This window comes from Alligator mississippiensis, chromosome 2, assembly GCF_030867095.1.
Source record: "Alligator mississippiensis isolate rAllMis1 chromosome 2, rAllMis1, whole genome shotgun sequence".
Taxonomy (NCBI): Eukaryota; Metazoa; Chordata; order Crocodylia; family Alligatoridae; genus Alligator; species Alligator mississippiensis.
Window position 1 is genome coordinate 243975804 of NC_081825.1, and position 18276 is coordinate 243994079.

The 18276-nt window shown below is 42.1% G+C and overlaps 1 protein-coding gene across 1 annotated transcript in view; it reads right to left on the reverse strand.

The window, feature by feature from the left end:
* The window catches only part of RYR3 (ryanodine receptor 3), a 557273-nt gene that overhangs the window by 285220 nt on the left and 253777 nt on the right, over positions 1 to 18276 (reverse strand). Inside the window, exons 24-28 of the mRNA XM_059723007.1 lie at positions 17386 to 17545; positions 16672 to 16819; positions 12349 to 12554; positions 11054 to 11228; positions 1013 to 1221 (exon numbers count right to left, since the gene is read on the reverse strand). Coding sequence (XP_059578990.1) covers positions 1013 to 1221; positions 11054 to 11228; positions 12349 to 12554; positions 16672 to 16819; positions 17386 to 17545 — 898 coding nt within the window. The remainder of the gene's footprint in view (positions 1 to 1012; positions 1222 to 11053; positions 11229 to 12348; positions 12555 to 16671; positions 16820 to 17385; positions 17546 to 18276) is intronic.

Below are 18276 nucleotides of genomic sequence, written 5' to 3' on the forward strand. Positions count from 1 at the left end.
AGAAGATTATAAAGCAAGAAGCTATAAATTAGATTTATCAAGAACAAATAATTGTAAAAATCTCCACCTTTAATTTGCTAAGTGGCCTGGAGGTTAGGTAGAAAAATTATCTTTATTTTGTTAGGGTTTTTGTTTTGTTAGGGCTATCCTACATTATACCCTCATAAGTGAAGTAAGGAAATGTAATCTAGATTAAATCAACACAATACGGGTGCCCATCTGGTTGAAAAAATATATTTCAACAGCAGTTATCAATAGCTTGTTGTCATAATGTGCAGACATATCAAGGGGGTCATAACGAAGCATATCCTGGGAATATCCTCCAGTATTTTTCTCTCTCCCTCTCTTTCTCTCTCTCTGTATATCTCCTACCTCAGAGCAGAGGCATAAAGTAGAAAACATCTCATGCGGTCCCTTTTAGCACTACATTTGTACAGTTGCAATTCATAGTGAATTCAAACGACCAAGAATTAATTTTTTATGAAGAGGTAGTTGTTTTATCCTTACATGTTATGGTCAAGTGGAATGTCCCATAGATAAAAACAGAAAATAATAGTTGTTTTTTTAAATCCCTCATGTATAAAATTACTTTAGAATCCCATTTTAATGTAGTATCTCAATAACTGCTATCTTGATGCATACTAAAGACAATTAAAAATGCTATCAAGAAAAGCATGCAGATAAAAGGGGATAAAAAATTAGGAAAGATAGAAAATATATATTCGAACTCAAAAAGCATTTTTAAAAGCCTTAACAGACATGTTGTCAGTACCCAGTGTACTGGTTATGAATCAGTAGTTCATCTACAAGAAGCAATAATGCACACCATATGGGGGTGACCAGACTATCATTAATGAAGCCGGGCCAGGCAAAGAGATCTGGAATTAGCCAAGATTTACTTAGTAGCTTTATGCAATATATTACCTGATGACAGTAAGAATTAGTAGGGGTTTAATGTCTCAGCCTAAGTAAACTGTTTAGAAACAGGTGCCTTCTTAACATATAATGTTACCTCTATATGAGGATGATTTTTTGGCACGTTGACAAAAGTTGGTAAGCGCTTGCTAAACCACATAGCAACATCACGGTTCATGTTGACAGCAAAAGGTTCAAAGCCTTCTTGAAGGCCACACATAGTATAATACTTGAAGGTGCTGGCATCCATCCCAAGGTTCATACGGCCAATCTGAGACAAACCGAGTGAGCAAATTGGGACAAAACCTAAATAAATGATAGTGGAAAACAAATAGTTTATTTTTAATATACAAGAATTATTTGTTTTAGATTTATCCAGTGCAAATTTACTTTAAGTTAATGTAAGAATTAAGAATTAAAAATGTTGTCATTTAAGGTTAATAAGCATATATAGGAATACATGTAGGATTAATTACAGGGATGAGACCATACACTTCACTTATCCCCATGACAGGAAATGAAATGAGATAAAATCTCTTCAGAGGAACGTGAGAGGAATTGCTGTATCAGAATGAATTTAATCATTTTTGATACATTTTTTTAAATGAGGAGACAGTTTCACAGGTTAGGTTATTAGTGCTGTGCTTTATATCTGAAATACAAATGAGAATGTGTAAAGCAGAAGAGGAGGTTTCCTGGTTTAATCATCAGATTTGAAAACCCCAGATTCCTTTGAACCAGTCAATCAGATTCTGCAGGACCAATTTCATCCTTCTTATCAAATAAAACATTTATTCATACAATTCATCAACCTGACCTGTTTCATATGGCACCTTGACCCAAGACTACATGGATATTAAAGATCAAATAGTGCACAAACACAAGGGCTGAACTGCATATTTTTTTTCCAAAACATGGATGACCTGATCTTTTTCATGTCAGTATGTTAAGATCTTTCCATTTTTCTTCTCGGGATTCCAAATTCTTCTAGAACACTTAGATTGAGACTGAAGACACCCAGTATTAAACCACCCAGAAACATATGAGCAGAACTTTTAAACCATTTTTACTCCTGAATGCCTTCTTTTTTTGTGGACCTTTAATAATTTATATGTAGGGCCTGGTTTAAATTGTGGGTCCAGCTTGCTGGCTTGGGAAAGCATTCCCCAGCCAGCAGCAAAAGCCTAGCATCCCAGGGAAGGGGTCGCAAAATGGATTGGGGGGGGGGGGCTTGTGGATGGGTAGGGGAGGTGCTGTTTGCTCCTCTGAACAGGAAAACTGGGGCACGGGGTGGGGTGCACCTGGGGGCTGCCTTGGCAGATGGCCCTGGCACTGGGTAGGGGAGGGGCTGTTTGCCACTCTGTACATGTGTTCTCTCCCCCTGGCCCCACCCCTGGTGCCCCAGTTTTCCTGCCCCTGGAGAAGCAAACATCCCCTCCCCTACCTGGTGCCAGGGCCATCTGCCAAAGCAGCCCTGGCACCCCCAACCTAGGGTGACCATGCATCCCTAAATGGGCGGGACAGTCCCAGAATGGGAACATTAAATCCCAGTCCCAGGCTGCCTGACTTCGGGACAGCATTTGTCCTGGATTCACAGTATCATGCAGGGATCCAGGTTTCCCCTTGCAGGCTGACAGCATTCCAGCCTGCAAGGGGCTGCCAGAAGTGGGAAGTACAGGGCATCACGTACATGTGTGAGCCCACACACATGCACATGGCTGGGAAAGGTGGGGAACAGCTCCCTGCAGGGAACTCTATGTGGGGAGGGGGCACAGGGAGACAGATTGAGGTCTCCACAGTGAGGCAGAAAGTGGGGCAAGGGCTGGGGGTGCTGGCCAGCCAGGGTGGTGCATGGGGCCCAGGGTGCGGGTGTGAAGTGGGATGGAGCCACAGGCAGCTTGTCAGAGGGGAGGGGGCAGCTCCCCACCACTGCGTGCACCACCAGGGGGAACATCTGGGGCACATGTCCCCCAAATTTGTGTGCAGGGTGAGTTGGATGCATGCTGCCTGCTGTCAGCTCAGGGCTCTTAGCCCTGCTGTCCTGTCCCCACCCCGGGGGCCCGGCACTGGCTGCACCACGAATTTGCACCACGAATTTGCATACGACGAGCGGGAAACCTTTGCACCGTGCATTTCTGTGTTGCAAAGGAAATGCACCCTGCAAAGATCGCTGCAAAGTGGCGGGAACACTCCCCTGCATGCGGGTTCTCTGCGCAGCAAAACTCCTCCGTGCAATGAAGTTGCAAACCCATGGGGATAATTCTTAGTGCTGAAGCACACACAAAAAAAAAATCAGACCTTTGGGTCATGACAGTAACCCATAAGTTACTGCATGCACTGTTTTTAAGGAAATTAGCACACATTTACCATAAGCTACATTTTGAACTTAACTTATGGGTTATTGTCATGACCCAAAGGTCTGATTTTTTTTTGTGTGTGCTTCGGCACTAAGAATTATCCCCATGGGTTTGCAACTTCATTGCACGGAGGAGTTTTGCTGCACAGAGAACCCGCATGCAGGGGAGTGTTCCCGCCACTTTGCAGCGATCTTTGTAGGGTGCATTTCCTTTGCAACACAGAAATGCACGGTGCAAAGGTTTCCCGCTCGTCGTATGCAAATTCGTGCCCCGCAATTGGCTAGTTCTAAATTATTCACACGTGGCGGCTAGCAATTGGCCTGCTAGCCGTATAAGAGGCTTGAGCAGTTTCCGCCCAAGCCGAAGAGGACTCCGCATCCATCTCGTGGGGACTCTAGGTGTGCGCGGCAGGGTAATAGAAACCCTGTGTGTCGCTCAGAGGAGTTTGGCGGCCTGATCCACCACCCACCTCTTCCCGTCTTCGAACGGAGCCTACTATAAGACGTAACGACGAGTTTAATACGCGCTTGTCCTGGACATCCGGAGTTTGTCTGCGTGGAGCCTAGCAACCTCCACGTGATTGTTCGTGTTCTGTCTGCGTGGAGCCTAGCAAACTCCACGTGTGTTCGTGTTTTTTGTTGTAACCGCAACTCAAGCAAGTTCTCAGCCTACACCACGACCATCTCGGTGTAAGTAAAATAATCTTAAAATCAACCGTTACGTGTCTGTGCCTAATTCTAGCTCGGCGCCCGCCCTCTCCGATCTGGCCTGCCCGGGCTGCTGGCCACAGCCCGCGTGCAGAGCAACGAAAGAGACCCGGGTCAGACCCGGCGCGCACAGTTACCTGCTACTTCCTGGTTAACTGCCCCATCTCCCTGATAACTTGTACCAAATAAATGGCAGCTTATCCTTCAAGGAAAATAACAAATTACCGTGTGTTTATGTACAAGAGTGTACAGATGGGCAGTTAGCAGGGAAGAGCTAATGGGATGCAAATCACACTCTAGGTCACCACACTAACTTGTTTGTTTGCCAATATGCTAAGAATTGTATGTTTCACTAGAATAAGTAGATCTCTGCCTGCAGAGTTTTACAAAGTCCAAGAGATTTGGAGCTGATGGATCAAGAAAAAAAAATTACTGCTACAAAGCTTCTAATATGCACAAGAAAAGTGCTGTGGTAGTAGGAACATGCAGAGCTTAAGTATCCAGGATTCACATCGTTCATATTGTTACTTACATCACAGCAGTGCCCAAAGTTGGTATCAAGGCCCCATAGTGTTAAGCACTCTATGAGTATATCAGTAAACATGTATCCTGTCCCAAAATGTTTACACTATAATTAAGGACAGGGTTCAGTAATATAATCAACAATTGATAGGAATTGAAGAGTAGAAAAATGAAGGAAGCAATAAAGAAGTGCTACATCTGCACTGATTGATGTGTGCAAATAAAATATAGATATGATCAATAGAATATAAGTATGATTAACATTTTAAAAAATCCCGACATAAAACTTTCACCCTTTGTATTCACTTCAGAAGAGCTATCCTAAGCTCAATTCCTACCAATACCTATCACATTTCTTGGTTACTTTCCTCTTGTCTTTATAGACTATTTCTGAACCACTTCACTACCCAGTATTTTTACTTCTTTTTACAAAAATAAAAATGACCTCCACAACTCCCTTACTCAGTAAGCTCCCTCCTCCTGAGGTGCATAGCAACAGCACTACATGGTTGGTAGCTAAAAAACAAATAATTTTAGTATGAGTTTAGTTTTTCAGTATATTTAGTATTTCAGTATATATAAAGACCAGATGCTTTTCTTTTCCCACCAGAAACAATCTTATAAAAAGCCAAGCTTGTTCTAAATAATTGAAATTCTGACATACATTTAAACCTTGCTATTCATAAGAAATCAAAGTGTCTATTAAATTTGTTTGCCTTTATAAAGTTTGTATTCATAATTCATAACTCTGGGCAGAATAAATGGAACAAAATGAAAGCACACAGTATCTGGGAATTGGAAAAAAAATCAGATAAGAGATAGTATAATAATCGGTCTTTTTCTGAAAGTTATATTTTACAAAACCATCCAGTAAATATTAAAAATAAAGGTTTATTACTGGAAATATTTAAAACACAGGCATAGATGACTTTATATGATAATGCACTGATGCTCAGAGAAATCTTATCATGCATGTTTATATCTTATTTTTTGATGTACAATATGCACTCCTGGGCTTGTAATACCCAAACTGTACAAACACTCAGACACTTAGAAGCATTATTGAGATGAGCAGATTTTAATGGAACTACACAGAGATTTTCCCAATATTGGCATTTCTATATCCTCATAACTGTATCATTCTAAAATATGCAGGTATAAAGCTGATGCCTAAATTCCTTCAGTAGAGAAGACTGGGAAAACACAGATAATTCCTGCCTAAAATCTAGTAGCAGAAATACAACAGATAAGTGATTCTGAAGATCCTTTTATAAGGATGCCCCACCTCCTGACCTCTGTATGAAGAGGTTAGCATTTTCCTCCCCCAGTGTGGTGCCCTGCACAAGCCCCAGCTATTCCAGCAGTGCCTGCAGCTGCTCCTCTAAACACTGCTGACCCTGCAACCACACCCCACAGGCAGCCCCTTTCCAGATGTCCCCCTGCTCCCAGCAGTGTGCTTTGCTGCAGACAGTGGGTGGGGAGGATAGATGGGCAGGCTGAGGTGGGGCTGGAGCTATCCTTTACAGCCCAGGTCATCCCCCTTTGCTCCTCCAAGGGCTGGCAGGAGGGCTGAGGGGGTGGTTGCCAGACTGTGAGACACAGAAGAAGCAGCCTTGGCAGCAGGGGCCACCTTTGTCCCCTAAGGTACAGACTGAGGGGCCAGACAATGGAAAGAGCTAGGCACAGAAGGGTTGGGTCCTGCCTGTGCCACCGTTACCTGCCACCAGATAGATCAGTGGTTCTTAACTTTTTTAGCCATAGGTTACCTTTTCTTTATATTCTAGCTCAGTGAGTATCCACTGGGGTGCCAGGAAATTCAGAGAAGTTGAAGCCTTTTTTAGCCTTGAGTTTAAAAAAAATTGAGAACTATTGCAATAGACTGTATCTAGGCCCACAGCTAAAGGGCAGGCTGCTGGTAAGGTTTTCATCCTCTCCAGCAGAGAGTATATTTTGGTAAAAGGATAAAAGGGCAGATGGTTGGTGGCTTGTCTCCTAACTTGTGCAGCAGGGATCCTCAGGGGGAGGGTTCTGATAATCCCTTCCTTACCCCAACACTATACTAGGTCAGTGTGAAGAAATTCAGGTGACAGATACTTCACTTCTCACTAAGTCATTCAGAACGCATTTTGCAGATGGTACTGGAATCAAGAAAAAGCAGATACTGAGTAGCTGTGGCTAACAATGAGTAAAAACAGTAACGTTTATCCAACATGACACAAAACTGTAAAAGGAGTATGCAGGAGAAGACCTATCCAAGTTTATGCAAAGCAAGTTAAATGCTTTAGGAAATGGTTTGGTGTACAAGTAGCAAGTGTGTCATGGGACATTAGGAAAGGGAGAAATAATTGCCAGGTAATTATTAATCAGCATGAAGTCATTACAGGTTGCAGGAACTGTGGATTTGGAAGAAATAGGCAATAAAAATATATATTTATTGATGTTTTAGAATGCCAGCAACAACAAGAGGCAGGGAAAGAAAATAACTTCTTAATAACAAGGCACAGGAGGGCAGAAAAAGGAAAAAAGTTGCGATGAGACCTGGACAAGGTCATAAAATGCACCCACTGAAGGAAGATCTACATTCACCCTGTAAAAATGATTGTAGTCTGTTGGCACAGAGTATGACTGGTATAAACAATGATCAGTGTTGTCTAAATGTTGTCCTCTGGCTAAATATCTGTAAGCATCAATGGAAACCCCAAATGGCAGAAGAGTTTGCTGCAAGGAACTCAGTATTATGACACCTCACAATGACAACAGGAGATGGAAAAGTGGGAGTGGCAGAAACAATGTATCGCGGACCAAACCAAGAAACCAGAGCCACCCACCACACACAGAAACATGTGCCCAAGTTGCAATAGAACCTGTTGATTCCAGATTAGCCTTGTCAGCCATCTTCAGACCCACAGATAAGGCAACTGTAGAAGACAATCATCCTTGACTGCAAGGGACTGCTGATGATGAATCATCAATGACAACTGGGACCTGTGCATGTTCACTTGAAAGCAGAAACACACCCACACACACAGAAACTGTACACAGACTGACATTCTGGGATCCTTGCAGATGAAGGTTATTAATAATTACTATGTAATTTATTATTAGTGTTCAAATTCAGTTCTGTAAAAGAGTCCACCAGGATTCATAGCAGCGTTTCCCAACTGGTGTGCCATCCTGCACAACCAGGTGTGCTGTGGCATTTTAGGCTGGAGCCATGCCCCTGCCTGCTGTTTCTGTGGACACAGACAAACGGGGAGTGTGGCACTCTAGCCAGGCAGGGGGTGTGACTCCAGCCCCAAATGCTGTCCGGCTGGTCGTGTGCCACCCCTTCCCACTGGCGTCTGGCTGGCCACGCGCCCCCTCCCTCCCCCCCCCATGTCTGGTGTGCCGCGGTGCTTTTTTATCTAGGTAAGTGTGCCGTGGGGTGAAAAAGGTTGGCAAATGCTGATTTATATAACAGCAGTCACATACTCTGCCCCTCCACAATAATTTGCTAAACATTAACTAATGTTTATTTCTGGTCCAAAGAAAGAACAACAAAAGTAGCCTGTGCCAACAGAGAGACTTTGTGCAATGCGTTTTATCAGGCTGATGTGAGGCACTGCCTAAAGGCTTGCATTGGAGGCACAGGGAGTTGTTAAAAGCACTGGCAGGAATATTAGATGAGAACAGACTGGTAGTTTGGAAAACTGAGAACCAAGAGGGACCAAAACTTGTTAGGTTTGTAGCAGTTGGTGATAAAACAACAGGAAGCTAAAAGTTCCCAAGAGGAATTCCAGCAACAGAAGGGAAAATGAGAGAGGGCTTGAAGACCAGTTTTTTTCCTTAATTCTGCTGATGTCATCTGTACCTAGAAATCACACTAGGCTGGATTTTTACAAAATGGAAGGTAGGAAAGCCTATAAATATCATGGAATTAACTGCTGCATCTCCCAGCATATTCCTAACTCTCCTGTAGAAAATAAGCATATTCTTAACACTCCTGACTACCCAGAAGAAGGAGCAATAATTTTTGTTCTATGAAGACGTGGAAACTTCAAATTATGAAAAAGCTGGTGAGGAAAGCAAAGAGCACCCTGCTGATTATTAAAGAAGAAAGTTAGCGAGAAAGGAATTCATAGATAATACACAGAAAACTATTCTGAACTCTTTAAAGTGCCCCCCACCCCACTTGCCCCTGACAAACAACATCTCTCCAGAGGGAATAATGATTGATGAGATCTGGCAATGAATTAGCCAACCCAGAAAGAAAAAAACAGTTCCTCCATTCTGGACGGACAAGCAGAGATATTCTCCCTTTTTCCATAGGCTCTGTTCTTTCCATGACCTACTAGAGGGGAAGCTGGCTGCCCTTGTGCTTTACACACCTTATTAAAATATTTTGCTATGGGGGGGAGGGGAGGGCATTTTGTCCCCTTTACACAGGGACATTTGATCCAACTGGCCTCAGTGTTTTAGGGATGTTGAGTGCAGGTTCTGGAATAGGCAGACAACTGGTGATTTGGGTGAAACGAAGTTAATTGGCCATGCCCCTATGGTCTTGTGTGGAGAAAGGCTAAAAACCCAGTTCCCAAAAGTGAGAGAGATGTTGGTGGAATTGAACACTGGCATACTTGTACATCTAAGCTAAGGAGATACCTAAAACCTTCACAGAAGGAAGTCTTCTTTGATCTTCCCATGATGCCGACAGCAAGAGGATCCAGAAGTGAACTAATTTTATGGGAAGGTTGAAGAGGATCTGCCCTGGTGATACTATGACTTACACTAGATCCATTTATATACCTGGAGCATGAGAGGAAGTTGGCACAGAGTGCCCTTCCTCACTGTAAATATAATAGAATTTCAGCCTACCATTTAAATTTGTGCTTCCATTTGTTCTTATGTCCTGATTCATGTCTTCTCATCAGGTAGAGATGTTACTCTATTTTCTTGCATATAACATGTCCCAGAATATAAAACACATCCTGTTTTTGGAAGGCAGCAGGAAGGAAAAAAAGATCTTACTTTGTAGTGAAGGAAGTAACTAAAGTCTAGGGTTGCCAGGTCTGGGGCTGTGTGCTTGGTTCAACCCTGCGTGCTGAGTCCAGGGCTAAGTGCTGGTCCAGTCAAAGACTGACCCTGAGTACCAGAATGATCTGGCATGCCAGGTCTGGGGCCATGGACCATCAGCCCGAACTGGCATGCCAGGTCTGGGACCATGCACCAGGTCTAATGCTAAAAGCTGTGCCAATCCTGTGTGCTGCCCAGTTGGCCTCTAGCTGCAGCTACACACAAGCTCCAGTCATGCATGCCAGGTCCAGCCACAGGGTGTGCGCCAAATCACCTGGCCAGCTGCCTCGCCATGGATCTGGAAATTCCATGCTTGGGGAACAGCGGCACCACTAATTGCCATGGCTCCTCTACCCTCCTCTAATAAAGGGATAAAAAAGTAGGAGTCCAAGGGGTAGGTGGAGAAAGGTTTTCACTGATTTACCACATCTTGGACTAGGTCTCAGGACAGACATTCAAAAAGTTGGAGCCTGAATTGATTCAGCCTTTGCAGGCTAATCTAACCTGCCTCTACTAGATACCTATCTGCGGTGCAAAACTACAAACAAGAGGGCATTACTAGATCGAAGCTCACTCTAATGAGATCTGCAGTTGTCATGGGCAGGTGGTAATAGACCCTATATCTTGTGCTCTTGTGGAAAAATGAGATAGGTAACTTAAAACATTATTTGTGCTCTTGTTTTGGTTTTTTGAAAAAAAAAAAAAAAGGAAATTAATGGGGAATACTAAGTCCTGGGATAATGAAGAAAAAACAATCTGGCTTCTTTGTAATACTTTGGAGCCTGTCTTAGGTAAGTTTGTGCTACTTGTGCACAGAATAAGTGCCAAAATCAAGTAGTATTCTCCTCTTTTATTCTGTCTTAATCTTGTGTAAACTGGTAGGACAGATGATCTTACTGTACACTTTTAGTAAAAGTTATAATTTCTATAAATGCTGTTATTTTATTTATATACATTTTTTATTGATCATGTTACTGTACTGTGTTGGCAAAAGCTGTAAATAAACTACTACTAGCACTGAAAATTGTTTGAAATCCATTTTTTTATTTTTGGACTGGGACTAGCAGAGCCATTGATCCACACAGACACACTATGAATAATTACTTATCTCTGAATTTAATTTGAGGTTTACATAGTAATGCAACTAAATTACTAGCTGACAACTGTCCTTTGTCCTTAGAAAATGGCAATGTGACTAGGCTTTCAGGCACAAAGACTCAGTACTGTCATTAGCTAGAAACTAGATAGGCAAGAACATTAAATGCACCAGATCCAGCTAAAAACTCGGAGCTTTTCTGTGTCAGTGCAAGGAGATAATGAGGAAGAAGGTCCAATGAGGAAGTCCCATGCACAGACTAGGAAGAAAACAATTAATCTTCCATGGCACTAATTTAGATTTTCCGATTAATTTTAAATAGCAGCGCAGCCTAATTTGCAGACTAATGCTCTCTCATTTTTTCCTAGACATTAGCATTATAACTTAAAAAATAGGATTCAACTTACCATTTTCTAGCTGGAAGTCAGCAAAGGCAAGTTCTGAACCTTTATTTGTTATAAGCAACTCCCCATTAAGAGTAAAGATCATTGATTTGTCATCCAAATTTATCATACAACCGACCACATCTCCTGGTTGCCAATTTCGTCCAAAGAATCCACTACCCTGGTGCCAACGCTGGCCCTAAAGAAAGAGTGATCAGAATTAAAAGTATATCACATTAAAAGTATATCTCACTTCTCTTTCTGCAAGACAGATTCAAAGTACAGGAGAAAAGGGAAGCAGGGCTTTTTGGTGCTTTTATCTAATAGCTGATTGAATCAGCTATTAGATAAAAGCACCAAAAAGCCCCACTGAAGCTGGGTCAAACTGATGTGATTCCTCTTCTGGTAAAGGATTATTTTTTTCTTTTTACCATGTCTGTCAGCACCCACAGATGTTTGCAAAGCAGAAGTAGCCAACCTGTGTTGCATATGCCACCAATGGCACAGGCAGCCTCTGTGTGACGCAGGGCCAGGAGTGCAGGGCAGGAAGGAAAAGAAAGAGCAATAGATTAGGCAGGGGAAGGGGATCATAGCAACACTCAGGGAGGGCACAGAGCTAATCTGTGGCACATCTGCCAAGAAGGTTGGTCCTTGCTGTTGTATAACATGAAACAAAACTCAGAGGTAGATAAAACAAACAAACAAGCAAAAAAAACCCCAAATGCAAAAGAATCATTTATATGTAGGGACCTACCAAAATCAATTTTGCGATTTTCATGGAAACTGCAAATTTGGTAGGCTCCCTGTGCAAAAGCCCATTCCCCATGAAAAAAAGTGTGGGGACCATGAAAAAGCAGGAAAATGGGGCGGCGGAAAGGGGGCTGCAAACAGAACCAGGATGCCCTGGCATCCTGAAGCATAGGTGGGGAGGAAGAGGGGGGAAGCAGGTGGGTATTTCTGCAGTGGATAATGGTGGCTCCTCCTATGCTTCTGATTGGCTGAGGGGCCCTAGAAGTCCTACCCCTCCCCAGAGGTTGACTGGTGGCCATCTGTCAATATCCAGGGAGGGGCAGGATAACTGGGGCCCATTGGCCAGAGGTGTGGGGGACCTTGCTGCACTCTGCCATGAAAATCATGCCCAACACCATGCTGGGACAGCAACATTCAGACGCAGCCTCCATGAATTAGGTTGGTCCCTATTTATATGAATCACATGGGGTCCTTTCAAGTTCAACTCTATTACAATTTCATTACATGGCCTGTTCACAATTACAAACGTATACTTATTTTGTTTAATTTTTTAAATAACCTTTACTAACTTTGCTTCCTTCAAACACAAACGCCTGATCATCTGCTCCCAATTCTAAATCAGGCCGGCATCCTGGCCTGGCCCAGCCAACACGCATATCTCCCCCCGTCACGGCTTCAAATTCGAAGTACCACTTTCCAGTCTTCACTGCATAAGACTGTTCTACCCTGAAAAAACGTATCTTGTCAATGCTAACTTTTTGCATAGCTTGGTCAGCTGTGAAAAAAAGGAGAAGAAAATATTGTTAAAAAATGTATACTAAGAATAAGGCAGAGTAAGCAAATGCTAGTGTTTAGCTTTCTGTTGGTCTCAGATTTTAGAGATACTCAGTTCTAAGAGTCTGATTCTTGGGCTAGAGACAGAAATTACACATAAACTGGTATAAGTGATTGGAAACCAATATAAACCTGTAGCAGAACAGAAGTTTAGTGTGTATAGCCTGGTTTCAAGATGTTAGATTCCAGTTTAAGATAGATCTGGATGAAAGTAGATCTGGATAAAATGTTAAGATTGTATCTCCTGTAACCTAGTTGTGTTCCCCTCCTCACCTCCATCCTTTTATTGTTAGTCCCTTGCTCTGGCGCTATGTATTTCCCTACCGTCATCTTTTTTGGATTCACAATCCTAAACATTTACTAATAAAAGTCAATTTGATTGAATCATTTTAGGTTACACCACTCTATCGAATTTCTGTTTCAGATCCCCTCCTGACACAAGTTTGGTCACAGTCACTCAGCATCCCACGATGCATTGAGGCCTGCCACTAACCTCCTCTCACACAGAGGGCTCATGTCCACCCCAGTTCCTCTGCTGCAGCCGAACCTGGCAGCCTTGTTCCTAGGCTGTTACAGAGCCAAGGCAGAAAAACCTCTGTTCCCCAGCCCAGCTGTCAGTGGAACAGGGAGGGATGAGACAGGTTCCAGCCCTGGCCCCCGCCACCCAGGGTCTGCACAGCGGGTGTGGGTGGGAAGCCTCTGAGGTGGGGGGCTTTCCCCCTGCACAGCCCAGGTCTGTCAGGAAGCAAATGCCCCACCCCTGTGCCCTCACCAGCCCCCCACCTCTCAGTCACTGAATGGTGGGAAGTGGGTGAGAGGGCAGGGCTGGGGCATTTACTGCCTGGCAGCCAGGCTCTGTAGGGGAAAAGTCCCTGCCTCAGGGGTTTTCCCCTCACCTTCTGTGTAGACCCTGGTTGGGGGGCATTCCCCCCCCCAGCCCCACATAGTTCAGGAGGTGATGGGACTGGGGTGTTTGTTGCCCGATGGAGCTGGGAGGTAAAGGTGCCTCCATTTTGGCCTTGGGCAGTGCAGGCATCTGCCTGCCTTAGCCAACTCAAGGGTGAATGTGAGTTCTGTTCATTATTAGTTCAATCTACATAGCTTAGAGAAACTTGAGTAGATTGAATTTATTCTGCCTTGGATCTATTTTAACAAGGTTATGAACATACATTACATTTTTAATGCTACAGATGCCCTTGGAGTGCTACAAAAGGTGAACATGCAGATGGACATGGTGCCGGTACTGCTGAAATATGGTGCCAGTACTGCTGAAATGTCCCTGCCTGAAACAGGACCTGTATCTTGCATCTGTAATGCTAAGTTTTGTAGAACCATATGTAAAGTATGTTCACTTACATGTAGCACTACTAGGGGTCTCTTGGACTTCCAGCACCTCAGAGTGCTCCACTCAACCTTCCCTACTCACATTAAGTAAGACTCCTAGAACCGAGGCTAAGGTACAGACAGGCAAAAAGCCAAAGGCAGAATTAATCCAATCTATGCAAGTTCCTCCAAGGGGGAGGGAGATAGGGTGGCTGGTTCCTTGACAGCCTGTCCAGAAGTGGACCTTGATGCTGTCTCTGCAGCAGCAGGCGGTCTTTGATAATGGCTGCTCCTAGTCTGGGAGTAGCTGACCAAAGCAGCCGCTACCAGCTGATCACTGACAGCCTTCCCCATTTCCCCGCAAGTGGTCAGATCTCACTGACAGGTTCCCCTGGGAGCAGGGTGACCGAAGGAACTGCCCCCTATAATTCCATGGCTGGACAGTATGCCTTGTGGTGACTTGTCATACTCCAGCCAGACAACTGTGCAAGTATGCACACCCCACACAGCACTAGTTTTGTAGTGTTATTAAGTACTGCACAGCACTAAGGCCAAATGTTCCAGAGGAAAAAAACCAGAGGAGCACAAATTGTAATTCTAGAACTGAATGTGTGATCACAAGAGATTTTGGTGCAATATATAAGTCTTTACTTCTTAAGGCTGAACCACAGAGTACAGCAATGGAGTTTTCATAGGCATTAGTAGGGCTGCTTCATGCAAGCTTCACACAATGTAGCGCAGTGCATTCCTAAATATTATTTATTAGCAAAGGTATAGGAAATTAGAATCCTGCTCCTGTTTCCACTGAATTTTATTGACATTTTCTAATGCTATCTAAATGAAAATCACTGTAACAGCGTTTTAGGTTTTTCCAATGGAAAGCATATTGCACAAGCAGGAGTTTAGGAAGCTTTGATTTATAAAATCAGTTTATAAAATCAAAAAGATTAAATATTGTAAATGAATGATGCACCTCAAACCATAGGATCAAGTACAATAATTTATTCTTGCAAAAAATAATGATGGTGCCTCAACAGTGGAATTTATTGTGCAAAATATTTTAGATATATTCCTTCAAACAACATTTGAAAAATATTGAAAATGTAGACAAGAGCAAAAAAGCTTTAGGCAACATTTTTTCTTTTTATAATCAGATAGGCAGAAGAGCAGGTGTTGAACCACTAAGGGTCTACAGAGCTAAGATAAAGTCCATTTTATTCTTTGGAGCAGAACTCTGGGGTGATGACCCTATGGGTCCACTCAAAATCCCAAAAGAATTTGAATGACTTAAGGCTTTTTTTTATCCCCATCTTATTCTATGATGCAGGGGGAGGGTGGAGGCGGGGAGGAGGAAGGCTGGGGCTCGTGTGCTCTGAAGACAGACTAGAAAAGGTGACTAACCACAATCAATTAAGAACTTTAAACTACCCTTGAAATGCATTCCAGGAATTTCTCCTTTGCCTAATAAACTATTTTTGGAGGGTTAAATAACATCTATAGTCTCTCCGAGACAAATGACCTGGGAACAGTACCGAGTCAGTACAATGCTGGCAGTGAGACTATCTCAAACTTCTCTTTTTAAAGATAACTATAACACTCCTTTATCCTAGACACCTATCTATTTGTGATGCAAAACTATAAACAACAAAAGATGGCATTATTAGATTGAGGTTCACTCTAATGAGATCTGCAGTTGTCATGGGCAGGTGGTGTCAGATCCCATATTTGGACAGAATATGCTCTTGTGGGAAGAATGAGATAGATGGTTTAAACCAGGCTTGTTTTTTGAAGAAATAAAAGGGAACTGGATCTGTCCATTAATGGGAAATAATAAATACTGGGCTAATGAAGAAAAAACAATCTGGCTTCTTTCTAATACTTTGGAGCCTGTTTGTACTCTTTAGGTGTACTTTGTGCTACTTGCACAAAGAATAAGTGTCAAAATTCAACAGAATTCTGTTGTTTTATTGTTCACTACTTTATTTTACCTTTTCTTTTACATCATCATATACTATGTCCTGTTTTAATTTTGTGTAAACTGGTAGAATGGATAATTCATAGATTCGTAGATGTTAGGGTCGGAAGGGACCTCAGTAGATCAGAGTCCGACCCCCTGCATAGGCAGGAAAGAGTGCTGGGTTCAGATGACCCCAGCTATATACCTATCTAACCTCTTCTTGAAGACCCCCAGGGTAGGGGAGAGCACCACCTCCCTAGGGAGCCCATTCCAGACCTTGGCTACTCTAACTGTGAAGAAGTTCTTCCTAACGTCCAGTCTAAATCTGCTCTCTGCTAGCTTATGGCCATATTTTTTTGTAACCCCCAGGGGGCGCCTTGGTGAGTAAAGCCTCACCAATTCCCTTCTGTGCCCCCGTGATGAACTTATAGGCAGCCACAAGGTCGCCTCTCAACCTTCTCTTGTGGAGGCTGAAGAGGTCCAGGTGCCCTAGTCTCTCCGCATAGGGCTTGGCCTGCAAGCCCTTAACCATACGTGTGGCCCTTCTCTGGACCCTCTCCAGGTTATCCACTTCCCTCTTGAAGTGAATAATCTTACAGTATTGCTTTTAGTAAAGTCTATAATTCATATAAATGCCATTATTTAGTTTTACATAAGTTTTAATTGATTGTTTTATTGGACTGTTACAGCAAAAGCTGTAAATAAAGTACTGCTGCTACAACAGTTGTAGAACAGAACAGTAAAAGATACAGCGAATGATTATTTACTATTTACATACCTATTTCTTGATCTGGTGGCTCAATATTATATCCATAACCAGCAAATGTCCGAATAGCTTCACGGAGACTATCTCTATTTGATTTCTTAGTCCGTTCATCTAGTAATGCATATGGCACCAGTCGAGGATTTCGTTTGTTTTTAAGGTCCTAAAAGAAGCAACAAAAAATAATTCTTCACACAACATCAATATTGTAATGCAATAGAGCCAATGTTATATTCTGCACTTCCTTTTCTGTATAAAATTTTGGCCCAGGCCTATTATTTTTACAGGGGAAAACACAATTATATGGTAAATAAAATAAATGTCATAAATGTAAAGCTAATAAGTAAAATAAGGAAAACCACAAGACAATTTCTGTTATGATATACAGGGAAGGAATGAAAGGAATCAATTGAACTGTTTCTGTGAGAAATGTTACCATTAATATTAGTGGATGGAATACTACTACTACTACTAACACATCAGTAGTTTAGAAGGAAACTCATCCATCTCAGGCCCTGACAGTATTTTTCAGTCCATGACTATATGTCCATCCACATGATCTAATTTAAGATGAAAGCTTAATTTAATTTTCCAGGCAAGATGTATACTACACTCAGCATTTAGCTTTTTCCTTCTATCTAGCATTCCAAAAAATATTCTGAAAAAAACCAGACAGACTCAAACTCAAACTTTTTCACTATTTCAAATGTTTCCGAAAAGCTGCTTTACCTGCTGAATGCCATAGGTCCATCCTTGTTTTATTCTGTCTTTTGCCCAGACATTATGTGCATTCTCTGCAAGTTTATCAACTAAAACTTCTTGAGAAGGTAACAACTTAACTTCAGAAAGATCTAGAGGGGCAGGTTTGTATCCATTTGACATCATGTAGCTGTAACCGAATGAAAACAACACAAAAGGTGAAAAGTACTGCAGGAAACAAAAATAAATACAAGGGTTTTTTTTTTTTCTCTCAGTTTGGTAATCAATTTTCCGCAAGTCATTTAGTGTTGGTTCCTCCCCACCCCCCTTTATAATTTGCTTTCCACAACCCACCGTACCATTTTGTTTGGGATCATCCCTGTGTTGTAGCTTGTCATTAACCAAGAATACAAATTCTTAGGGGCAGGAACAATCTCATTTACCCCTATGCTTGACTGTGTCCCTATGTGGTTGCTCTAAAACAAACAACAAAAAATTACAAATTGTGTATTTTAGAGAATTTTAAAATTAAATATTTCTATCTTCTACATTAGAAGATATTTATTTTTAATATATTTGTACAATGTTTTTATTTGGAATTTCACATTATATTTAAAAGTAATGTAAGCTATAGACACTATTTCAAATAATATAATTCTATTAATGTATAGTAGCATTCATTGGCTATATGCTAAAAGTTCTTTGATGTAATTGAACACTTGAAAAAATATTTTGAGTGCTGATCTTCCCTGTTTTCTACAGAGTGTTATATTTAAAATGCAATTCGAATGTAGCATTTTCAAAGCTCTTAATGACTTTACACAAGCCAGTCTGGTAGCAACATTTTGCTTTTACTTCCCTATAGCAGAAAAAATGAATTTAGTCCTGCATAAGAATGTTTAGGATTCTGAAGGGAGCAGC